This window comes from Chelonoidis abingdonii, chromosome 15 (assembly GCF_003597395.2).
Source record: "Chelonoidis abingdonii isolate Lonesome George chromosome 15, CheloAbing_2.0, whole genome shotgun sequence".
In the NCBI taxonomy this organism is placed as follows: domain Eukaryota; kingdom Metazoa; phylum Chordata; order Testudines; family Testudinidae; genus Chelonoidis; species Chelonoidis abingdonii.
In genome coordinates this window covers 16362338-16387842 of record NC_133783.1, presented here as the reverse complement: position 1 = coordinate 16387842, position 25505 = coordinate 16362338, and the positions used below count along the sequence as shown (strand labels likewise).

Genomic DNA, 25505 nt, shown 5'->3' with positions numbered 1-25505 from the left:
TCAAAGGCTACCAATGCAAAAGCAAGATAAACAACAAGAAATTCTGTTCTAATTTATTTGGTGACACAACCATAAATGGGCCATATTATCCAGTGGTGCAAATTGGCATAGGTGCATTGAAGTCTATGAAGCTATGCCAATTTACACAAGCTGAAGACTGGGACTAGATCATGTCTTAAAACTCACTGTTTAAAATTACGATGATGATTTTTAGGTACACAACACACACAAAACATTACTTCCAACCATCCTCATAAAAGCAAAGGAATAGGACAGGAAAAATCAGGGAGGAGAGATTTATAAAGATAACTGTGGTCACGGTAAAAAATACTTTGGTGGTAAAAAGGTTACCAGAAACATTTCCTGATTAGTTTATAAGCCCTAACTGGTACAAGTGTTAGTAACAGTAAAGATATCATGATCTGATCTTGTCCCATTGGGTATTTGTGCTCTGATACCACTCATCTTTTATGGATCCTGCCGACATATTTTAAACCAGCAGGTGATTGTGCCTTTGATAAGGTTGTCCTCCCTTGACTTCCATCTCAGTCCATCCCGCTACATTTCTAATAGCATTTTAAAACACTGCGAAGGCAATGAAGTTTTGCTCTAGTAGAGGTATACAGGATCATGAGTGCAAACAAATTCAATGTACCACCATACAGAGAACTAATGGAAAAGATGGAGAGCAAATATTTGGATCATAGCTGCTGAAATGTATTAGTAAGTGTGCTAAGACATTCTTAACAAGCATTAAGAGGTGGAGAAGGACTGATGGAAACCCTCCTACAAGTTAATTCCCATTACTGAGTCTTGTGTCAGGAAGACACGTATTGCTGTTGTGAGGGCATCATGGATACACAAAGGCGCACAACGCACAAACTGTGTAACAAAAAATAAGAGCTGTAGGGGAACCAGAACTGCTGTTTTGCAGGAAATTCTGCTGGTTCAAAATTTGTTTTAGGTCTCAAGTAGAATAAAAATAAAGAATTTCAATATTCCTGCAAAATGAAATTTTCAAAAAATTATTTTGACTCAAAACATTTAATTTCTATAAAACTGAAATGTTTTTTATTGATTTGACTTTTCAACTTGAATTTATAATATAATACAAATTACACAGAATATTCTAACATGATCAAAATATTTCAATTTCTTTTAAAAAAGTTTTCCCACAAATATTCTGTTGCAAATTTTTTAAATCAGCTATATTAAAAATCCCAACTTTCTAGTGAATTCGGCATCTGGCTTTCCAGGGCAGTCAGAAGGAGTGTCACAACATTCACATTTATTTATTCTAAGATCGTGCATGTCCATTGTTTGCTATTTTAAAAAAAATTACCTTGTGTTTAAATTTGTTGGAATTCTTGTTCTCTTTCTTGTTTAGATCAATAAAATAGTGAGTAATACGGTCCTTGGATTTAGAATCCATGTCCCATGAAATCTTGAAAGAATCACATGTGATGTTACTTATTTTGATGTTGTGGGGGACTGGAAGTTCCTCCATCTCTGCAATCCCACTATCTTGTGATTTATTCCCTGTGTAAAAATAAACATTGACTGCATTAGACATATATGCACTAGAGTATGACTGTTTCAACTTTCAGCATTGATCCCTTCCAACCATTCCTTTACAAAAATACATACACACAGCTTAGGAGCAACATTAAGGCCCAATTCTGTAAGTCATACTCGGGGGGGAGCACCTGCTCACATGAGCCATTGCCTTGAAGTCAGTGGAAATACTCACATAAGTAAATGCTCATCAACATGAGTAAGGAGTTCCACAATCTGGATCATAGTAAATTGGACAACAAAGATGTTGTGCCTCTACATATATGGTTCCACAGAGATATATGAAGTATTTGGTGACTAACAGTGAAAAGTTAACAGGACCAGAAATGACTTAATTTCATAGTGCAGTTATTGACGGTCAAATGCAGTGGTTCTCAAACTTTTGTACTGGTAACCCCTTTTTATGTAGCAAGCCTCTGAGTGCAACACGCCCACCCCCCTTATAAATTAAATTATAAATTAAAAACACTTTTTTATATATTTAACACCACTATAAATGCTGGAGGCAAAGCGGAGTTTGGGGTGGAGGCTGACACCTCACAACGCCCCCATATAATAACCTTCTGACTCCCTGAGGGGTCCTGACCCTCAGTCTGAGAACCCCTGGTCAAATGTAAGAAATATAATTAGAAATGGAATTGGTCCTAGCAGTGATTCTCAAACATCAAGTATAAAACAATGCTTTCAACATTTACAAGAGGCATGAAAATATAAAATCTGATACTGTCGTATTTGCAATGAGCATCAAATATTGACATTGTGATAGTCTCAGTTTGTCCCTTGGTTCCATCTCCAATGTTTGTACACCTGAACTTCACTGCAGTTTCATCAGGAAGCTTCTTCTAACTTCTACAAATGCACATGAGAGAGAGAGAGAGAGAGCGTGCTAATTGTCCACTGACCCCACAAGCAACACTTGAACTAAATTAGGTATTTCCCTAGTGAGTGCTTCCTTGCAGTGGCGCCTCCAGCAAGTGTTAAGGGATGAGGTGATCTTTGCCAGACTCACACTGCATATGAGTGTAGAGGGATGCAAATCAGCAACAGAAAAGAACAAGATGAAAACAGAGGAAAGGACACAGCACAGGGAGCTAAAAAGCAGTGAAGATAGATGGATAGTATGATGTGACGGAAAAGAGAGAAGATAAGAAACAAGTAGATAAAGATGGGTAGGAAGATAGAGAGATGAGGAAAAAAAAGGAGTGTGGGAGAATTACCACTGACAACTACACTGGGGTTAGAGGCAGTGGTACCAATTAGAGGAGGCTGGTGAGAAGGCAAAAGCCCTCCCCATCTCCCACCAAGGTTTTTGCACTTGCTGTAAGTTCCATAGGATCCAGCACTTGGGAGATGGTGCGGAGGGGCATGGCCTGACCATTTTAAGCTGTGGTCCCAAACTGTATCAATACGACTGCTGCTGGAGCATCGCTCCAGTTGCCTGATAATGCCACCACTGAAATTTGACCCAGATGCCCTTCCATCTAGACAGCATACATGACTTTGGCCACCAGGATCTAAATTTACACAAGCATATGTAACACCTACAGACCCCAGTTGCTAGCGGGTGGGATTGAACCTAGGACCTCTGAAGCTTAAAGCATGAGCCTCTACCATATGACCTAAAAGCCAACTGGCTGTTAATCAGCCTCATTTAACTCTCTCTAAGTGGTCTCAGTACCATTAGATGGGACAACACAACACCACACCCAGAAGGTGTGTGGGTTACATACTTCCCCTAGCTGAGGAAGCTCATCCCAAGCTTTAGAGTTTTCCCAGTTGAAATCCCAAACGAGCCCCTGCTTGTAACACCAACAGACCCTGGTTGCCAGGATCAAACCTAGGACCTCTGGCGCTGAACGCATGAGTCTCTACTACATGAGCTAAGGCTGTAGAGCAGGGGTAGACAACCTATGGCATGCGTACCGAAGGCGGCACGCAAGCTGATTTTCAGTGGCACTCACACTGCCTGGGTCCTGGCCACTGCTCCGGGGGGGGGCTGCATTTTAATTTAATTTTAAACGAAGCTTCTTAAACATTTTAAAAATCTTATTTACTTTACATACAACGATAGTTCAGTTATATATTATAAACTTATAGAAAGAGACCTAAAAATGTTAAAATGTATTACTGGCACGCGAAACCTTGAATCGGAGTGAATAAATGAAGACTCGGCACACCACTTCTGAAAGGTTGCCAACCTCTGCCGTAGAGCCTACTCAATTAACTCTGTCTCTTTAAGTGGTCTCAGTGCCACTAGATGGGACACAACACCACATCCAGAAGGTGTGTGGGTTACACGTACACCATGTTTATGCAGTAAAGTGGGTTACACGTACACCATGTTTATGCAGTAAAGCAGAGGTTGTTTTATGTGTGCAAATTCTATATTTGTGCTTATGCATCAGTATGTATTTACTGTTGGTCCCAGATAAAACCTGATGACAGGCTTTTGAAAATTTGGGCCTGATTGTTCACATTAGTAAAATGATACGCTGTTCATTAGGAATTAAAAATACAAATGTGATATGAGCAGAATTTAGGAATCTAAGATGGAATATGACAACCTCTACTTTAAGCAACAAAGAGTCCTGTATCAGAGGGGAAGACACTTTGTATTCACCCATGAAAGCTTATGCTCCAATACATCTGTTAGTCAATAAGGTGCCACAAGACTCTGTCGCTTTTTACAGATCCAAACTAACAGGGCTACCCCTCTGATACTTAACCTCTGCTTTGTTAGCTGTTTTTCTCTGATAAATAAAGATAGCAGAATCCTTGACAATCTGTACCGGTGCAGCATTGAATGTGAAAGCTGAACCTTTATAATTCCAAGTCTAGTCATTGTTTTTAGACTGATGTGACTGTAGAAAAAGGTGTTTCCAAAAAAGAACAGCATGGGTTAAAAAGATTCTTTTCCCTCCTCTGAGTAGGGTGACCAGATGTTAAGGGGAAAATATCGGGACCGCCACAATGGGGGGCGTTTTTGTTTTGTTTTTTTAAACTACACTCACCTGTCCGGGAGTTCGGCGTCAATCCAGCGGAAAGCCCTTCAGTCACCGACGGTCTTTGGTGGTATTTCAGTGGCAGGTAATAAACCGGGCCACCAAAGACAGAAGCACCCGCTGCTGAAATACTGCCGAAGACCGTCCACGACTGAAGGACTCTCCGCCGAATTGCCGCCGAAGATCAGGAAACAAAATATCGGGACAAATGGCGTCCCGACCGTACTCCACAAAATCAGGACAGTCCCAATTTTATTGGGACATCTGGTCACCCTACCTCTGAGGTTCAAAAGTCAGTTACAAGAAAAAAGGTTGCTTTCCAAAAATAATATTTTTTTTCTAAAAATACCTTTTCTACTGAAGTTGCAAACATTCTACTCCCAGTGTCAACATTTGTGTAGTGCAAACTGCTATTTCTTTTCTTAACTCAATATTGAGTTTAATATACCTAAATTAACAACCATGCAGTTGTAAACACAATTAACACATCTCCTGCAAACAATACGGCCTTGTTAGAGGCTGAAAAAAAATATTCTAAGCCATGACGTTCTACTGTATCATATACTTATTTCACCCCACTCTTTTGCTCATGACGTCTCTGGAGATCTGGTCTTTCCTCTATGGCATTGCATTGCCCCCATCTGAATTGCAAATGTATATTTTATATGTTATTATCTATGTCAGAAAAAAATGAAGAGGCACAGTTTATGAACATGGTAATATTTCATGTTTCACTATTGACTCACACTCTTCATTAAGACCAGCCTTCCAGAATAAACACCCTTAATTATGTAAATCACTTTAGTAACAGGAAAAGGCTATCAAGGCATCAATCAGATCTGGCTGATTTGAATGGCACCTTCCTTCTTTTTTCAAAAATTAAATCCTTCAATTCACTTTTTCTCCAGAAGCAAACCTAAGGTGTCTCTTGAAGTTATATGAGCTAATCCTGTCTATTTTCTTCCCTATTTTTCATATTTTGTTTATTGAATGCAATGGCTCGCTTTGAATCCATATTGACAGGGCCGGCTCCAGGCATCAGCTTATCAAGCAGGTGCTTGGGGCGGCAACTCCAGAGCAGGGCGGCACTTTCAGGTATTCGGCGGCGATTCGGCGGAGGGTCCCTCACTCCCAGTCGGAGCGAAGGACCTCCGGATGAATTGCCGCAGATCGCGATCGTGGCTTTTTTTTTTTTTTTTTGGCTGCTTGGGGTGGCAAAACCCCTGGAGCTGGCCCTGCATATTGACCCGTCATTTTCTAATATTTACATTAAGATCCTTAGCTATCTAAGTCATCACAAGTACGAATGATTTATCTCAATCAACTGTCAATCCATCTCCATTAATTTTTATAGTTTTTATTAAGACAATTTCAAGTCTCCCCTTTACCAAACAAAAGAAGGTCAACTAAACTTTTCCCTCATGTTAGATTATCAAGAATTGGTATCATGTTTGACAGTCTATACTTCCTTCACAGCAGTCATATTTTTGCTTTGGTACAGTGGCCAATACCACATATGCAGCATTGCAGTTGAAATCTAAAAGTATTTTGTAGTTCACAAATCTATTACCACCTATGAACTTCACGGCTGTCATGGTGCTTTACACCATGGCCAATCAGAACAACATTGCAACAGTGGGAATAGACTCAGATCCTCTTTTTCAAAAAGTACCAGCCCCCGCCATTTGATCTCAAGTACTAACTCAGACTCCAAATCCTGCAGCTAAATCTGTTCAGATGGATCCTTACATCCACAAAGATCAGACTACAAGATGAAGGCCTCTGCAATTAGCAATATGAGCATGACACACAGTCGAGCAAGTTCTGATCCCATCCACTAGAGGGCAATGGTTAAACAGAATACATTCAATATACATTTCCAATTTGTATTCGAAAACTGTGCTAGTACAAGGTGGTAGTTTTCCCATTTTATTGTAGCTGTGCACTGTGAGAATGATTTCAATGTTTCTTTTACAATATCCACGCCTGCCCCCAAAATATTTTTACTTTTACTTATCTATAAACTGTATATATTATACCAGATTAGTTAACTGGACATAGTCCTTAGTTTGGGTCTTTGCACCCAGAACAATTATTTCACTTTTATAAGACTGACATACGGTTCAGTGCAGATGAAAGTGAAATGGAAAAGACCTTTTAGGTTAGTTTGTCTATTTTCCTGCCGCTTAGTGAAGGATTGCTTCTTACAATATATTCTCTAATGTTGTTCAATCCAGTTTTAAATCACTCAAGCAATGGGGCTTCAACTATTTAAACTGCAGAAGAGTCTCTGAGAGGAACAGATCTCACTTTTGGGAACTTGGAAGTTCTGTTTTCAATATCGTCACCCAAATTGCTTTTACATGTTTGATGAAATTTAGCCCTCTTGAGAGGTAGTATGAGGGGTATGCAAAAGCTTAGTGGGACTAAAGGGGAATATCAGCGGTTCTACAATTGACCAATCACACTTGTAAATTTCCATTTAAAGCTTCCCATTGTCACTTACTCGAGAGATTTTTCTATCCAGCATCTAATTTACCCCTTTATTCTCATCTCACGATGTTACTGATATATGCCCATCCATTCATGCTGAAATCTAGTAGTGAATCACTCAAAGGATAGGTTAACAAAAGGAAATAAACCCTAGGGCAAACAGAAGTTGCAACCGAACCAGTAGATACTTGCTCTGAAGTAGTCCAAAATCCCAATTAAAAAGAATTTACCATTATGGTTTGGTAGCCAGCTGTTTTCATATTTGCCCCTCTGTCAGTTCTTTATGGATGACTTGTTCTTTCCTTGCTGAAACATCATTTAGAGGCAAAAATGAAAATAACCTACATAATGCAGGAATGGAGAACCGTAAATTGAAAATTAAAATAGGGCAGCTTCTGTTTAAAGCCACCCCTTTTATTTTGCATTTTCCTGATGCTCCAACACTGGGAACAGCAACAGGGGAACAAGAGAACAATACTTTTGTCACATGTACTCTGGCTGAAAATTCAGAAGAAAAGACTAATAACCAAATGAACCCAATCTCCAGTGTTCCCCTGGAACTAGAGTCTTACCCTGGAACTAGAGACCAGACATTTCACCAACACCTCTGTTTTCACAAAGTCTGAGTTTAGTTATTTAATAAGTAAACAGTCCAAGAGATTCTTGATCCTTTCATGAGAAGCCAAGGAAGCTACTTATTTGTGTACTGTTCACACTTTGAAGGACTAAAATCTTATGCTCAAAACCACAAAATAAACACAAAATGCCAGCTTCACTGACATCAGTTGAAGAACCACAAGATTAATGCTTTATGCTCCTATTCACAAGCTTATCTCTCTCTGCCATACCCAGAGCTAAATTTCAACTTAAATTGTCTAATCAATTTTAAAGCAATTGTGATTGTCACTACTGCAGCTAAACCAAAATGCCAGCAATTGAGTAGATACAAATTATATAAAATATATACTTAACTTAGTGTTTTCATTATATCCCCAATTCAGAAATTAGCTATGAGTGAAAGAAAGAAAATAGCACTGATGTTTCTGTTGACTATTCATGGCTTTCACTTGCCACTGTTGGAGACAAATGATAGAACTTGGGAACTGATAAAACTAAGCTGAAAATACTTGAAAGATGCCTGGAATTGCTTTTGAATTGGTCTCACTACCTGGAAAACAAGCAGCTGAACCATTAGGTCTGACGTGGTGGAAGAATGAAACAGAAAAATTCTATTGGAATCTCTTGCTGAAAAATGGTGATTGTACATACACAATAACTACATTTTCTGATTTTAATAATATAAGCACCCTTCAGTTTTCCGTTAATACTCAAAAGACCGAAGTCCACAACGTGGAGAACTTGTCTACTGATTTTTCATTTAACATACAAAGGCTTTTTAAGTTATCCACAAGGAGACCCTGAAGGCATTCACGTCTAATACATTTTTTAAAATGGACAAAGAAATTTTTATAAAACTGGAAAAATAAAAATAATAATTGCTTTTGGGCTCTGATATTACATCAACAGTCAAATTAAGCATCTAAAATGAGGCATTAACAATGGAAAGATGCTTGCTAGTCATGTGATAGTTAAGTAAGTCCCTATATAATTTGCATATATATGATACTATTTCCCCACCTCTATTTTGCATATAATTCATCATGTGGACAACACATTAAAAATAAGGGCTCATGCTGGAAGGCTACGCACCACACACACTGCAGTGAGACTACTAAGCATTCAGACTCGCTACAGAGCTGATGTGATTTTTATTAGGAATCAAATCATGCTTTCACTCCCGTAACTCCATACCTAATACAAATAGCTTAGCTTGTGTGATATCAGCCACCTCTCACAGCAGTAACTATGCTGTCTGATGCACTGTGTAAACATGAAGAATTATCCATCAGTCAAACAAATTCATGGAAAACAGTACCTGGAAATGACTGAATACAATGAAATAATGAGCACCTATCAAAAAGTAACAAACAAAACAAAAAACCCTACAGCAATAATAAGCATGACTGTTTGTATTCTCAAAGCAAAACAAACTTCTGAAACATTCATTCCATTGCAATAGCACTCTTTAAAGCAGAGGCAAATAAAAGATGACATAATCATCACCTAAGATGAAATTCTTCTGTGTGGTGGATTCACAAAATACCATTTGTTGTTTATGGATTGCCATGCAGGAAAAGACCAGTGGATATTTTTTAAAATTATCCTCTGCTTGCTCCCTGGACCTAGATGTTGTGGTTCTGGTTCTAGGAGGACTATGGGAGGATTTTTCATATTGATAATTCCCTGGCACATAAGAGTTCAACCCATAGTTAGTTCCATATCTCCATCTAGGATTTTATGTGTATCTACATAAGCCAAAAAACTGTAATATTGGAACAGAATTTTCCTGTGAAACACCTCGCCAAATGAAGAGGTAACATAAATAATGGTGACAATTATACATCTCTAAAACAGTACAAATAAGAGTGTAACTTACATATTAGCAAGAGTTGAACCAGAAAAGCAACCAACAGAAGGGTGTAAGAAAGAGATAAAAGGGCCCGCTGTGTTGCTTTAAACTTTCCTGTTGGCTTTTTCCACTATTACAATCCCATCCTCATGCCCCATCAGTGTGTAAATTACTCCTATTTAACAATATGTAGTGTACTTTACAATTTACACCACTTCTGAATCTGGCTCACCATGTGCAGGTCCACTGCCTTATTTAACTTCTTGTTGAAGACATCATTTGCAAGGGATAAGGGCAAGTCATCTGGTTCTGAGGTTTTCCTGTTCAAGGGTAAATCTCTGGTAATTTTTGAGTCCTGGTGTGAGAAACATGGGTGCAAGTTCTTGTGATCTTCCATTAGCAATGTGAGAACAGTATTACATATTTCCTACGCTACAATGCAATTTTAATAGGATCTTGGAAAACATGTCCTTTAGGGAGCCTCAACAAATGACTTGGCATTCTGGATGACTTATTGTTCAGTTTGTGACTTTAATGTTACAGTTTAGATGTGAATATACATGTGACCATCCATCAGTCTGGTGTCTGCATCCAATCATTTACTCTGTCCAAGGGATGGAATATCTTTTGCATTTAACATAGCCTGCATTTTGACAAACTTCAAAACAGTAGACTCTCGACTGGTGTGCCCAGTTTCAGTCCGATCACACTCCCTTGCAGAGATCCCATGGAACCTATGTATTCAGAAAACAGATATCCCTATTTGGAGCAGGGAAAAAATCTAGAGAAGCCACTTTCCAAGTTGTAAAAGAGAAACAATCCACTCATGAGGATGGAATTTTGTACATAAAGATTAACTCACATTAATCAAATAGTCAGGTTTCTATGTAGCATATTAAAATGAACAAACAAAAAACCTTAGCCCATAAATAAAACTGGCATTTAGGTGAGGCAATAAAAGCTTGATAGGACAATCAAACTGAATGATTTTACTGTGGTCACAGGATAATAATATGCACAATGGATGAAACATAGCCAGGTGCTGAACTTAAATTCCACTTAGGTCCAGTTTTGACGGTTTAAATGTGACATAAATGGTGCACAGATCATTATGCTGGTCTGCACAGGGGTGAATTTCACCCAATAGAATAAAGACCTACTCTTTGAACTGGTGCAGCAGACATTTTTCTTGCATATAAATGGTATTCGTCCAATGGACAAAATCATTCTCTACATGGGTTTGTGTTTGTACAGGCAAGAGTGACTAATGAAACTGCAGAATTTTTAAAAGCCAACACTGGTTGTCTAAGGTTCCCATTGGGTTTCCCAGCCAGGAAATCCATAGCACTTATAAGTACATATACCTATAGGTTGGGAGATAAAGAAACCTAGCTGGAGGCAAATTGGCTACAGCAATAAATTCATTTAACTCAACAGAATGTAGATAACTTTGATCTGGAATCATCTGAACCATAATACGAGTTGACGCACTGGGGAACACTCAGTGATGCTTCACAGTATCCACAAAAAGGCTTAACACCTTTCCCCATTTTAGGGAGAAGAGGGGTTTTCTCCATCCAAAGGAGCAACAAGCTTAATCTGAAGAGAAGAGTTTCTCTTTTGTCTCTTTAGATAGGTTACTACCAATGAATAGTCAGATTAGACTAAGCCCAGCTCCAGACTACCATCTGCTCTGGTATAACTTACATCATTTCTCCCACCAACATAGCCAGCGGCTCTCATGGAGGTGGATTTATTATGCTGACAGTAGAGCTCTCTCCTGTGAGCACAGAGCGTCTTCACCAGACGTGCTGCAGCTTCTAGTGTAGACTAGTTCTGACATTGCTGTGCCTAACAGAACTCTTACAGGTGCAAACAAGAGCTTTGTTTTGTTTCGGGAACTTTTGTGTGGACTCAAAGCAAGATCATTTCTCCTGAGCACTGTCAGACTTGCACTTCAAGGAAGAACAAGAAATGAAATAGACTCATAGGTCAGAAGGGACCAATATGATCATCTAGTCTGACTTCCTGCACAAGGCAGGCCACAGAACCCTACCCATCCACTTTTATAACAACCCCTAACCCATGACTGAGTTATTGAAGTCCTCAAAATTGTGGTTTGAAGACCTCAAGCTGCAGAGAATCCACCAGCAAGCGGGGGGTGGGCCTGCTTCCCAGAGAGGGGGAGTGAGGGGACCCCGCTCTTGTTGCTGAGGACACCTTCTGAGCGGGGGTCCTTCCTGCCTGGACACCAGTCACCACCACCTGGAGCTTGCTGGCGGACTACTGTGGCAAGTTGCTGGGAGCTGTGGGAGTCCCGGAGAGGAGAGACGGAGGAGGAGACCGCCCGCTGCTGTGAGACCAGTGAAGAACCACTATGGAGGGGGTAATCCTGGACTGAGTCTTGCTGGTGGGGTTGGGACTGGTTCTGTTGGGACACCGGGGGTGTGGCGTGGGCCTGCCCCGCGTCCGTCTGTGTTCACCTTTCCCCCACCACCATCGTTGCCCCTCCAAACCCCCGCTGGCTGTTTTTTCCTTTGGCCTGTTAGGACTCCTTCCTCTGGATTGAGCTGCTCGCCTGACCCACCACGCCCACTTCCATCATTTTTGGGCCTGCAGCAGCAGCAGCCTAAATTGACTTTTGCACAAGTGCCTGTGGGCGCACACCTTCCCCTCCCCCTGACTGGCCTTCCTTTTTTGTCGCCCACCACCCTTCGGCCCTGCTTTAGTTTGCCCCAGCCCTGCAGCTATTCCCCGTGGTCCCTGCTGCCCCATTCCCAGCTCGCCCTTGCTCCCCCCACCCTGTTGCTCCCCAGCCCTGATTGGTCCTCCCCCGTGCACCCACGCCCTCTCCGTGCGGGCTTGTGCCCTCCCCCATTTGAGTTTCCCATTGTTCACTGCACCCCCGCCCCTCTGCGATTGTCCCCCCCGATTCCCCCAGTGGAGCTAATGGAGGGAGCCGGAATTCCCTCTGCATTCGGTGCCCTGTCACGCTTCCACCCCTAGGTCCTTGGTTACTCCCCGGCCCTTTAGCCTTCCCTTTCTGGCACCCCCCTCCCCTTGCCTCAGTCCTAGTGGCGGGAGGGGTTGGTCCCTCCATCTCTTCCCCTCCCCTTGCTGTTTGTCCCCCTCCCGCTCTCGTTTTATTGGCGGGGGACGCGGCGGGGGAGACCCCACGTTGATGCTCCCATGCCCTTCCTCCACCTACCCCCCGTGTCCACTGCCCCAGCCTCCACCTCGACGCCGCTGCCGATCCACCTACCTCCGCGGCCTCTGGGCACTGGCGGCGGCGGGTACTGGGGGAGACCTCCGCTGCTGCCATGTCCCTTCCTTCCTTCCGTTCGGGGGGGAGCCCCCCCAAGCCGGTGGAAAGGTCGGGGTGGGAAGAAGGGTACGGCCCGCTAAAAGACCAGGAACCTCCATGCGGAAACTGCTCCTGCCTGCTGCGGCCCCACTTCCGGCTGCGGCTTCCCTCCCCGCTATTCCTCCACCAGCTGTGTGGGGCCCTCCCCCGGCCCCAGGCGTACGCCCAGCTGTGGCGGTCGGCCCCCGCCTGCCGCTGCTCTCGCCACCGTTGTTCCACCACATCTAAAGGGCTGGGCCCCCAGGGCCCCTTTCCCACCTGACAGGAAGCATGGCGTCCGTTGCCTCCTGTCCCGCCTACGCCCCACGTGGAGACCTACGTGGCGGGCGTTGGCAAAGGGGTGGGACCCACGCCATTCGTGGCGGCCTCCAAAATGTACGGGAAGGTGGTTTCCTCGCCTCGGAGGCGCCGCACAGGATGGAGTGAGAGGGCGCCACGTAGGGGCGGTTCTGTCCCCCTGGAACCTGTTGAAGACCGGGGTCGCTGGTTCTGGACGTGTACCCTCCTTTCTCTGCCGCTAATGCCGCCCTTGTTGCCCGGCCCTTTCTGCCCTGGGGCGCGCCCATCGGTCCGTTCATCAGCCTCTTCCCCTTGGGCTGCAAGGACCTCGCCCTCCGTCACGTCACAGAAAGGACCCCTCGAGCCACCTCCCCGTCGCTTCAACTGCCGCTGGCAGCGTGCGGTGACGGGGAGAGTGCTCGAGGGTCCTTTCTGGTCCCCTACCATGGGGCCCATCTTACTGGGTGCAACTGATTCGACGGGGAGGCCGGTGTTGCTACCTCTGCCGGGCGATGGGGGCACGTCCGGACGGGATTGCCCCTTGGCCCAGCACGGAGAAGCGTCCGGGACCCTGAGCTCCCCGGCACGGTGCCGGCCCTGTCATCGCCGGCACCCCTGGCTGCCTAGGACCCCGAAGCTGCCCTCCTCCTCCTTCCTCGGTCCATCGCTGTGGAGGAGGGTGCAGCGGGATACTGAGGGCGTGGAGAGGGCTCATCCCAGGGGAATCTTCCCTCACTTCTGCTGTCCCACCACTGCCTCCCGGAGTCCCTGAGCCATTGCCTTGCCCGTCACCAGATCCCGACCCCTGTTGGCCAGCCCGGATGATGCCATGGAGGCTGGTCTAGTGCAAGAGGGAAGCGGGCAAGCGGAAGAGTCGAGCCTCGTTCTCCTTCGGATATCGGAGGCCCCCCGGAGAGCAGGAAGGGGGGCACCACGATGAGCGAGACTTCTGCCTTGCCCCCTGATGATCCCATTCTGGGGGTGCCGGCTGGGGAATCATGCAGCACCGGGCAAGGTAACGCTGCCTCTCCGAGCAGGTCCCTTTCTGTGGAAGCCCCGAGGGAGCCCTCTCTCGCCCCCTTTCCCACTCAACGCCTCTGCAGTGCCGAGAAGGTGCGGTATCGCTTCGGGTGCTTAGCGGGGAGGCCCTTTGGGTGGTGGATGGTGATCTTCCCCTCCATCTATGAGGAGTATCAAGGCCCTGTGTTGACGCCCAGTTCACGCAGGGGGAGGACGCACCCTCTGCGGCGGGCTTTTGATCTGGGCGCCTCACCCCAGTCCCCTGATCTCCGAGTTCCCTTCCCCTGCCCGCTCCTTCTGCTTCCTGGCCTCTGAGGGTCCCCTGGATTCTTTCCATCACCGGCTGCGGGTGGGCACCCTGTGCGGCCGCCGAGCCCCGTTGGGCCACGCCAGTGGTCCCGCTGCCGACCGTTTCCCAGGGGTGTCCTTCTTGGGTGTGGAGACCCGCCCTCCTTCCTGGGCGGGACCCATTGCGAACTTATCTCTGGATGCCCGAGGCTGCCGCACTTGCCACGGTGGCTGCGCCCGGCATTCATTAGGGTTCCCTTCCCACTTCCCAGATCCCTGAGCCTGGCCAGGAGGAGCCACCGTCAGTGGCTCATAACTACAGGGCTCAGGCAATCCTGCTCTACCCGCTTCCCGCGATTCTCTCTCTGATCCCGCCCTACTCATGTTAGCCCTTGTCCTTGTTCCCACCTCCTGTGGATGCCAGTGTCCGCCCCTGGAATGCCCAGGTGCGGGCTTCACTAGTTTTTTCTTGTCCCGACCCACCGGGGGCTGCTGTTTCTCCTTCCGCCACCCTTCGTTGAACCGGGGAAGTGGGGCGGGTTCGGCGGGCGTCAGCCCATCGGACGCCACGTCGGGGGGTCTGCCCCCTGCCTACCCGCCCTCGGTGGGCCAAGGGCTTGACGGGGGCCCACTGGGAGCAGTCATCGATCAGTGACCCCACCCCCACCATGCGCTGAGGGAGGGAGCTGCGGGAGTTCCTCTGAGGACGTCTGGTGGCTCCCGTAACCAAAGTCCAGCGTGCGCTCCGGCGGTGGGGATTCCATCAGATCCTCCGGGCCTCGAGGGCCCTCATGGGGAGGGTAAGAGACCGGGAAGCAGGCTGCCGCGGCCTACCAGCGGGTCCGCCTCTTCTGACTCTTTTACTCGGCCTATGGGGTGGTCACAGATTGCTGCGCGGCCTAGCGGAGCTGTGGGCGGGTCGCTGGCAGAGGTCCCCCCAGCCCTCCTTTCATTTTGGACCAAAACCGGATTTTTTTTTTCATTCCTTTTTTGCACATTAAACACCCGGCGCTGTAGATGGGGGTCTCCCAGGAACCACGGTGCTCATCCTACCTCCGGGGGGGGGGGCGGTAACTCTTGTGATTTTCCTGCAGTTAGACCCATACGGATCGGCCGCTGAAGCTAGCTGGCGGCTGGACGTGGGGGGACGAGGCCCTTACTATCCAGTTCTCAGTTGCGCGGCTGGCAGTGGCGACCCCTGTCTGCCCCCAACCTACAGCCCGAGTGCTGTGGAAGTCGCTGGGGCTGTGTCGGGCCGCCTGGCTGCAACTCCGGCGTCCGCATGGAGGGGCTTGTGTTATCTCAGATCAATGTTTACGCCCCGACATGGGCCCGGAGGGGTTGCGTTTTGTCAGCAGGCGTCCGCCTTCCTCGAGGCTCCCGGATCCTCGTGAAAGGGTGGGGCCTGGTCCTGGAGGGGACTTTTAACACCACCCTCGAGGAACGGGACTGGCTCCGGGACCAAGCAGTTGCCCAGCCGCTGTGGCGTCTCGGGAGATTATCGAACGCCACTCCCTGTGGACGTCTGGCCGCGACCACCCGGACGAACGTCTCGACGTTCACCTTCGTCTCGGGTGGAGGCCCAGGTCGGTGCGCCACTCCCGCGCGCTGGAGCCGCATTTCAATCTGTCACGTTTCCACCTTTTACGGCCCCACTCTCCGGCGTATCGGCCGGCCCCTTTTCGGCTCACCCATCTTTGCCACCGTCGACGGCCTCTCTCTGGGGAGAGGCCAGGGGCCGGCCGTATTGGCACTTTAAGAATAGATTTGCTGGAGGATGCGGGCTTTTGTGGCTCCTTCCGCGGAGTCTGGCTGGCGCTAGCGAGGGCAGCGGCGCACCTTTTCCTCGGCGCGGCGGTGGTGGGATTGGGGAAGCGTGCCGCGCCGCTCTCTGCCGTGAACTACACCCGGGGCCAGCGGCGGAGGGATGCGGCGATGGAGCAGCTGGAGCGGGAGGTCTTGGAGCTGGAGAGGCATCTGATCCGCCCGCCCCAAGATCCATCCTCTGCGGAGCGTGCCGGGAGAAGCGGGAGGAGCTCCGAGCCCTGCCACCCCCCCCCCGCCCCCCCCCCCCCCGCCCGCCGAAGGCTTGTTCCAGAACTTCACTCCCCTAACAGTTAGTATATACCTTAAATCGCTAATTTCAAGTCTAACTTCCTAATATCCAGTTTGGTACCCATTTGTCCTTGTGACTCTACATTAGTCTAAACTTAAAATAATTCCTCTCCCTCCCCTAACGTTAATTCCCCTGATATATTTATATAGAGCAAGCATATCCCCCTGGAGCCTTCTTTTGGCTAGGCTAAACAAGCCAAGCTCTTTGAGTCTCCTTTCATAATAAGAGACTGGACAGAGCAATTCCCTTTGAAAGATTCAAATCCTGATGCTGCCACCATGAGGGCATTCTGGGCAACAATATTTATTAATTGGTCCAAATTCTGCTTCAGCTCCTTGAAAGGCATGACCAAAAGGACCAGAGGATCATTTTAGACAGGGCCAATCAGTTGGCTCCCTTAGGGCCGAAAGAACTTGCCCTTGGCAGATGAGTTCCCTAAAGAGGTATCCACTACTATCAGAAATGCTGTAAGTTTGCATTTGGTTAAATTCTCCTCCAAATAAACTGCTCTGCAGGCCACAGTTAGTACAGCATTGCCCCAGGTATATGGCATCTTGGAAGGCAACGCGCAAGTATTCTGACACTATAAAGCCTACAAATTGGAAATCAGCCAGGATGTTAGGGGGAGAGAATATACTGGACAGAAGAATCTGACGACTTCTCAAAATTTATGAGGTAACTGTCCTGTCTGAGATAGTACAAAAGTGTTGTTTTCCTATCTTTGTGATATTTTGGGATAGCTTTGGAAGTTCTTTAAGGACAAAATGCCTATCCAGTCAGGAACCTCCTCGAAGAGACAGTCCTTATCAGTATGATGACTTCAGTACATCCATTTTGAATGAAGAAGTAAGAGGGATGACCGGTGAGTTAAGGTTAGAGGTTAGTAGCTGAGAGACAACTCTGAACTAACTCAATTGAAGAATAGTGTGACAAAAGGGAAGAACAGAAGGCTTAAACCCCCAAAAATGAGCAGTTAAATCACCTGATTGCATAAAAAAGTCTATTGAGTAAGGTCTTTTATGAAAGCTTGTAACGTTCAAAATCTGATGGTCACTATGAGATATGTATACAGACTGTGGTTATGAATCTATGTATTTATGTATATAGAAAACTGTCCTCATGATCTGTGGTGCAATTCTAGCTACACCTTAGAGCAGGGAGGGGCGCCTGCCAAGCCATGGGTTTATAGGAACACTGTCTAGCCCAGGAAAAGACAATGATGGGCCATTAGAGTTAATGGGAGGATATTGAGACACCCCAGCTATCAAGTCAAGAGGAAATCCCGCCCCCCTCCCCAAGTTGTCATGCCAGAGGGAAAGAGAAAGTCTTTTAAAAAGGAGGCTTGCATCTGAGATTTATATCTAGAGACTGAGGTACAGCTTCAAGCCAGGAAGCTGTCTGTGAAACGCTGGATCCCCCTATAGCTAGGGGGTATGCTGGGAAATGGTTCAAAGGCAACAGGTAATTAATTGCATTAGAAAAGGGATTTTTATCTAATATGGAAGTATAAAGCCTGAGGTTGAATCTTTATGTTTATTTTCTGTGTAACTTCTATATGTTTGCTCTCCCCTTACTATTTCATCTCTGAATCTGTGTTTTTTCTGTTAAATAAACTTTTAGTTTAATTTTACCCCAAGCAGGCAAACTATGTGGCTACTGGTGTGATGGGCTACCAGATGGGAATGGTCCAAGTGTCTGGTAATTAAGAACCTTGGGGAGAGCTGGGACTGGAAGGGCTGTTGGTGTCACCCTGAAAGGAGTAACTAGGCTGGTAAGAGTAACACTTTGTGCATGCGGCCTAGCTATCAGGCACTCTGAAATTACAAGGTAATTAAGGACAGGCAGTGACACAACCCTTTACCAGTCTGGGTGATCCCCAAAATGTCACAGATGGCCCTGGATAGAGGAAATGAGGGCTACTTTCACTCTGCCTTACAAAACTGATGAGGTCTAACTGCCTTGACTGCCACAAAAACCCTGGCTATCAGAGAAGATAAGTTTGGGAGAAAAGAAGAGGGAGGAAATATGTCTTAGAGGTGAGTTCCATTTTTAAGGTCTCACAAAGGCCTATCTGGACTAGAGAATCTTATATGATGAAAGGCTGCACCTGTCCAGCTGCAGTTGTGTGAGAGGCTTGGAGGTTTTTATACCTCGGCAATGCTTGTGCACTGTGTAAGACTTTTAGCATGACAGAATCAGCCTCACCACAAATGAGCACACAGATTTTGTCCCTGAGCATTCTTTGGCCTCTCAGCCATTTTGAATTCCCCATTAAGGGAGAAGCCTAATGAAACTGAGAAACCCACAGCAGTGAACATTCTAGAAAAAAGAAAGATCAAGACTAGGACAGTTAACAGAAGCCTTGAGATAACGTGGTTGGGCTCAAAAATTCTAAGTTCTATTACCCATTCATGCCTCCTCAAGTGGGATGTAAGCAAATGCTCACTACTCAGATTTACCTTGACCACTCAGAGAAAGACAACGCTCAGTGCAGTCCGTTGTGGCAAACTGTCAAGTATGTTTTCAGGGAGTAAAGTTCTGCTATTTTAAATTTCCTTAACTTGCTTGTTTTCTTAAAGTGTCACTGCATATATACTGAACAGGCAATCTTATCACACTAAATTGCTTTATTATAAGGTTATGCATCTGGCATGTACGTACATAAAACAGGAATACAACAAAAATGATCTCTACTTAAACCTGTTCCTCCCTCTATTCTCTGATAATTTTTGCTCTTTTCCATAAGTGGTACACCAGATGCTACTAACACTGGCACCAGCATTCAAATCACAAACCAGAAGACTGAGAATTGTTTAGGGGTAAGCTTTCCCTCTGCTATACTGGCACATCTTAAACATAAAAATCCACTCCAGGATGACTCAGGAACACTGAAAACGGGATCAACAAAATATCCAAATACGCTGGCATGTGGCACCTTGCACTACTCTTAATGACAAAACCAAACATCACCATCACATAGTTGTTACATTGTTTTAAATTCCTAATTCTGTAAATATTTTGCAGACAGCATGTTTCTCTGCAGTTATGTTTCAAAAGCAAGTGCGTTCCACAAATGTACAACAATTCAATTTACCATAGAGATACATTTTCCTAAAGATTTAGAAGTATAATTCCTTCTATCTGAAAGAAGAAAAGTCTATCTGCGCCATACAAAGGGTAAAGGATAATTTCTTACCTTACAGTAACTGTGGTTCTTCAAGATGATGTAGTCAGTGGATCCCACAGTAGGTGCCCTTGCACCTCATGAGCACAAAAACAGATTATTTTTGATACCATTATCCACTGGGGCCTTGCCATGCTCTTGTGTGAGGGCATAACGAGCAAGGCAGCTGCGACCTTCTTCAGTTTACTCACAATTTCAAAGTCAATGTTGCTGAGGACTCCAAAAATCAGGACTGGAGGACAGATCCAGGGATCCACACTGACTACAACATCTCAAAAAGAGCCACAGTTACTGTCAAACAAGTAACCATTCTCTCTTTCAGTATGTGTCAGCGTGGATCTCATGCTGCATGACAGGGAAGCAGTATCTTCTTCCAGATTGTGGGACTGAGCAGTCATAGTTGATCAATCAAAGAAAGATTCCAAACTTGACATCTGCCCTGGCTGCCATGTCAAGTGCATTATCTTTAACAGAGGTCAGTGGGTTACTCCACATGGCTGCTTTGCAAATCTCCAAGATTGGTACATTTATGAAGCAGACTGATGATGTTGCCTGTACTCTAGTGGAAAGTGCCTTGAGGTCTGGGGAGAAAGACTCACCACCCAGCTGGTAACACGTGGAAATGCACTGTGCAATCCACTTTGAGTGTCCCTGCGAAGAGATCACTTGATCTTTCAATATACCTGATATGACCACAAAGAGAAGGGATTAAGTCCTATCCAGGTAAAAGTGTGGAGCTCTGAAGATGCCCAGACTGTCAAGTTTCTTTTTTGGTGGAGAACAGTGAGGTTTCAGAAAAAAGACTGGTAAAGTGGCTGACTGATTCAAATGGAATTCTGAGACTGCTTGGTAATGTACTTTGAGTGTGGTCTTAACACCACTTTGTCCCTGTAAAGTGACTAGTACAACAGTCCAGCCTGGATCTCGCTGACTCTGTACTGACATGATGGCAACTAAGAAGGCTGGCTTGATGGTAAGGTGGTATAATAAACAATCTGCCAGAGGTTCAAAACGGGGCTGTAAGCCACAGGAGGACCCCACTGAGGTTCCAGGTTGGAGTTGGGCCACTAATCTGGGGGCAGGTCTGAAGAAGGCCCTGCAGGTATCTCAACACTGGAACATATGCAAAAATGGAATGTGATTGAACAAGAATATGATGCACTGGGCAAGGTACCAGTGGAGTCAACTGCCGTGCAGTCTGTTCCTTGTCACTCACCTTCAGTGCCGGATGAGCTTTGGAGGATTTATCCCCCCTTCTCGATGCCTTTCTGCATCTCTCTGTGTGAGAGGACATTGCACTCTTTCTCCTGCCCCTGTGTTCTGGGCATCCTCTTTCTGTGCCCGGTTTTGACATCTGGGACATCACCTTCAATCTTGATGGTCTTGATGGGTCCAGTGCCATGGTCGGTACTGATTATTTACTCAATGTACACTTCTCCACTAAGGTCTTGGGCATCATCTGCCAGCTCAGTGGAGCACTGGATACTGCAGGTTTGACCATTAGAGTATCTTGGAGCCCAGGTCTTTTGCGGCTGACACCACTCTCATAAATCGTTCTGAGAGATGGAGTTTCAGTATTGCATCTCTCAATTTTCGAATCTGAGTTCAGAACGAGAGGCAAACTGAGCACCTGCTTGGGATGTGCGATTCATCCAGGTAAAACAGGCACCTGCTGTGCCTGTCTTTAAGAAGAATTAGTCTGTTTACAGGATAGACAAGGGTTAAAGCCTGTGGGTTTTCAAACCGCCATCTCAAGGTCCTTCTTGAAGTACAGGGGGGTGGGGTACCAGGGTGAGGAAGGGAGGGAGGAGGGGGCTGGATGATGCAGATGAGGATTTTTCAGTCAGTGTGGACTGAAATTAAAGGCTGTTCTGAAGGTTTTCAGAAATCTAAAATGAGAACAGCTTGCGCACTAGCACTCCAGTGAGTTGGACATCACTAGGTGCCATTTCGCTGCTATAGGCAAAAGGAAAATGACTGGGGGCCAAAGCCACTCGCACAGGAACACAGGGAAGCAGAGGGTGTATATGTGGCCTGTTGTATTAATTTTGATGGAATTACTGGGCCCAAAGAGTCAAAGGCATTAACATGATGCTGTCACTGTCCAACGCCTTTAATTAAGTTTTGGGTTTGGTATACAGAGACCTCAGTCTGCTTAACACAGAGACAAACACAGTTTTAAAAAATATTTTATTAAAAGTACAGAAAAGAAGGAAAAACTGGAAGGAGGAGTTAACTGAGATGGGCTGGAGTTTTCGTTGTTAAAGTCTGGTTCTAATTCCTAACTAAAACAGCAAGAGGGGAAAGAAAAAAAACAACAAAGAAGAAAATACAGTTTCTGTCTCCAGTACTGACTCTCACTTTCAGTCTCACTGCAGGAATGACATGTGCATGGCTCATGATCTTATTAACCAATCTGAGATGTGGCAAATTAGTACCAGCATTAGGCTGTTTAGGGTACTGCTTTTAACTGCCTCTTTAGCCAAAGACTAATAGCAGTGTTCCAAAACACACAGTCTTGGATTACTCTTATTAGATGGAAGAGAAAAGGAGAGGCGTAGGGGAGAGAAGAAATAAGGTGGGGAAAGGAAGACCACAAAGGGAGATGAGGAGGAGAACAACAAAGTCTCACATCCCAGGTGGTGGTTGGGATTAGCCAGAGCTGGAGGAGATGGCAATATCATCTGGGTCCCTCTCTCTGGCCCAGTCTGGTCAGCACATCTCTCAGGATCAGATCAATGTAGGCCAAATAGTATCATGTTGGATTGCAGGATCCCAGATAGGTCGGGGTAGCAGCCATGATGGTAAAACTCACACCTTTCTTTTTCTCTTGTGTCTCAGTTTTAGGTGTTGGCAGCCAGCTTCTTGATTCTCACCCCCATCAAATCTTTTTGTTTAAGGACCCCAAAAGGGGAGTGATGGGCAAAACAGCCCATCCCCTCATTATTTTGTTCACTAATTCAGCCTAATTTTTGACACACCAATTTTGATCCATTGATTTTTGGTTGCACACTTTTCTTGATTACCAGGCATGATCTTAACACAACCCTTGAGTTATATCAGTAGGCCTTTTTGTCTCTTTCCCTTTTGCACCTTTTCTCATCAACATTCGTTGTTATAGGTTATTGTGACATTTTATGAAATTTAACTCAATTTTCACAGTTGAGTTCTCAAATAAGGTAAATTTGTTGGCCCAACCAACAAACCATTGATGGACACTGCTAGCCAAAAGAATCCAGTCTCCCACTCATGAGGCATATGCACTCCGTCAGTGGGATCCACACTGATGTGTACTCAAAGAACCACCTAGTTTTTACATTCTATAAGTGTTGCTTTCTTCACAAATTCTCTCTGGTAGACTAATAAGAAGCACCCAAGAAATGAAAATACATTAATAAATACCAGTTAAACCCAAGTCTTACCATAGTGAACTGACCTCTTTCTAGTTAGTGCTACATTAACAGCAGCCAAAGAAGCAACATATGATCAAATGACTAGTCTGAGAATAAGACCAGAATTTTCAGAAGTGACTATGTAAGTTTAGGCTTCCAAATAAATTGCCTGATTTTCAAAAGTGCTGAGCATTTAACTACTTCCACTTACTTTAACAAGTGCTGTTAAATGCTCAGTACTTTTGAAAATTAAGCCACACATTTAGGTGCCTAAATATTGATCTAGGAGCAGAATTTATGCACTCACTTTTTAAAAGCTTGTGCTAAAATTGAAGGCACAGAAAAAAATTGAATACAATAAATAATAGACTCCACTTGACCAGATACTATTTGGATTTTATTTTAGCTGACCCTGTGGATTCATCTCCAGAAGCAATAGAAAAGAAAACCGGTTTCTCCTATTTCTTTTCAATAAAAATAAAAAATAAGAGGCATTTTCACATTTATATGATGAAAAATAGCTCCACTGTGAGAAAAATGAAGAACAGAGATGATAAGGTGATGTGAAGCTGATATTTGGAGATAAGGATAATAATAAAAGGAAAGCTAGTCATATATAACACATTGAGTCTCCCTGTCACAGTATCAGTCTGAAGAAATATTGACTATGACCTTTCAGCTGTGGCCAAGAAGCGCTCGGTACAATTCAAGAAATGTGGGTGCAACGGTAGCTTTTTTTATTCACCTGATCTTGGATTGACTGTGTGCCAAGCTGGTCCCTTTGGAACAACTTAAAGCATTCTCTGGACTGCTCTAACTTCTGCTGGTGTCTAACAACCCACAAGGAGCCATTGCAGCAACAATGTCCATACCCCCACAACAGCAATAGCAGAGAACCCTTTATAACAGCTCTATGCTACCAGAAGATCTCCCTATACTCGGCTGATTCTTGCACAGCTAATCGAACTGGCTTCAGGGCCACCTTCTGAACTGGTATAGTACAAGCAGAGCTGATGCAGCTCAGGATTGAGGTCACTGTATTTAAAAGAAACAAGAGTCATTAAGTAACAAGTGGCCTATGGGTTGTCGCATGAAGTTCAAGCCCCATGGGCAATGGAGACTTGATCAAAGTAAACACTTTCTACAGGCTTTAAGAAAATAAGCCAGAAAATAAATGAGGAGATATTAAACTATTCATGGCAACATGAAAAGCTAAACCTGTATACTCAATAAATTCTGAAAGGAGATTTATAAATCAAAAGTTAAAATAAATATTTAGAGATAAGAAGTAAAGAGTGGCTCCTTGTAGAGGAAGAGTGAATATCTAAAACCCTGAAGATAAAGGCTACAGTGCACTAGGATATTAATAGCCGTTCTGAGGATCACATTAACAAGCACAAACAGAGCTATCAATAGGAGTCTTTTCTGGCAAACTTTCATCAAGAATTAATGGCATCACATTAAAATAATAAATATGCTAGCCTGAAGGAAGAAGAAAATGTTGTCTCCATTCTCAAAAGGATGAGGAACATTACCTATACTCTTTATAAGCAAAAGAGCTTGATAAGAGGAAATCCATTTCTTAAAAAGGACCGTCTGTATTTTGGGATGAGGAAGCCCCTTCTGATAAGCAACAAGGATTCTCAAACACTCGAAAGACCACATATCCAAAATGCGCTTCCCAGCTTCATGCAAAAGGTATTTTATTTTATCAGGAACATGGTCGGAAAGGGTTAGAGAAACAGTACTTTTCTCAGGATATTGACTAAACAAAACTACTGTTTATAGAAGGACTGTGCCACCTTTTGTAGGAAAGTCTTATTCCCCATGTTTATTTTCTGCATTGTTGATATATTTACAGACCTGTCTTGAAAGGTCCCCACAAATCAGACCTTTGAGAAGATAGAAAAGTGGTATGTTACAACAGGCAAAAAGGGCCAACACAAGACAACAAAAGAAAGGCATGATTTAGTTTTCAGGAAACCACTTACTATTCCAAAAAGAATTATAAGAGGACTCTGAAGTTGCAAGGTCAAGCTTCTAAATGTCAGGAAATGATAGGCAAGTGTCAGGAAATTGCAAATTAAGATTGCATGTGTTAAAGTTAAGTTAACTGCACAATACAATATGATTCCTTTCCTTCTACAATCTGAAGTTGATGTAGCTCTGGGCAGGCAAACAGGCCTAGCTGCACAGAGCACCTTACAGGATTGACACTATACATATCAAATGAGGGAAGCATTTCACTTAAAATATGTGCTTATATCCCAAATATTTCATTGTTATACCCTAGCCAATGGATGTCAGACTAATAGAATCATA

The 25505-nt window shown here is 44.8% G+C and overlaps 1 protein-coding gene across 2 annotated transcripts in view; it reads right to left on the bottom strand.

The window, feature by feature from the left end:
• Window positions 1–25505, bottom strand: part of PHYHIPL (phytanoyl-CoA 2-hydroxylase interacting protein like) — a 97105-nt gene that overhangs the window by 13559 nt on the left and 58041 nt on the right. For both annotated transcript variants that reach the window (XM_032796812.2, XM_032796802.2), the window contains exon 2: window positions 1343–1539. In XM_032796812.2, coding sequence (XP_032652703.1) covers window positions 1343–1507 — 165 coding nt within the window. In that variant the 5' untranslated portion in view covers window positions 1508–1539. The remainder of the gene's footprint in view (window positions 1–1342; window positions 1540–25505) is intronic.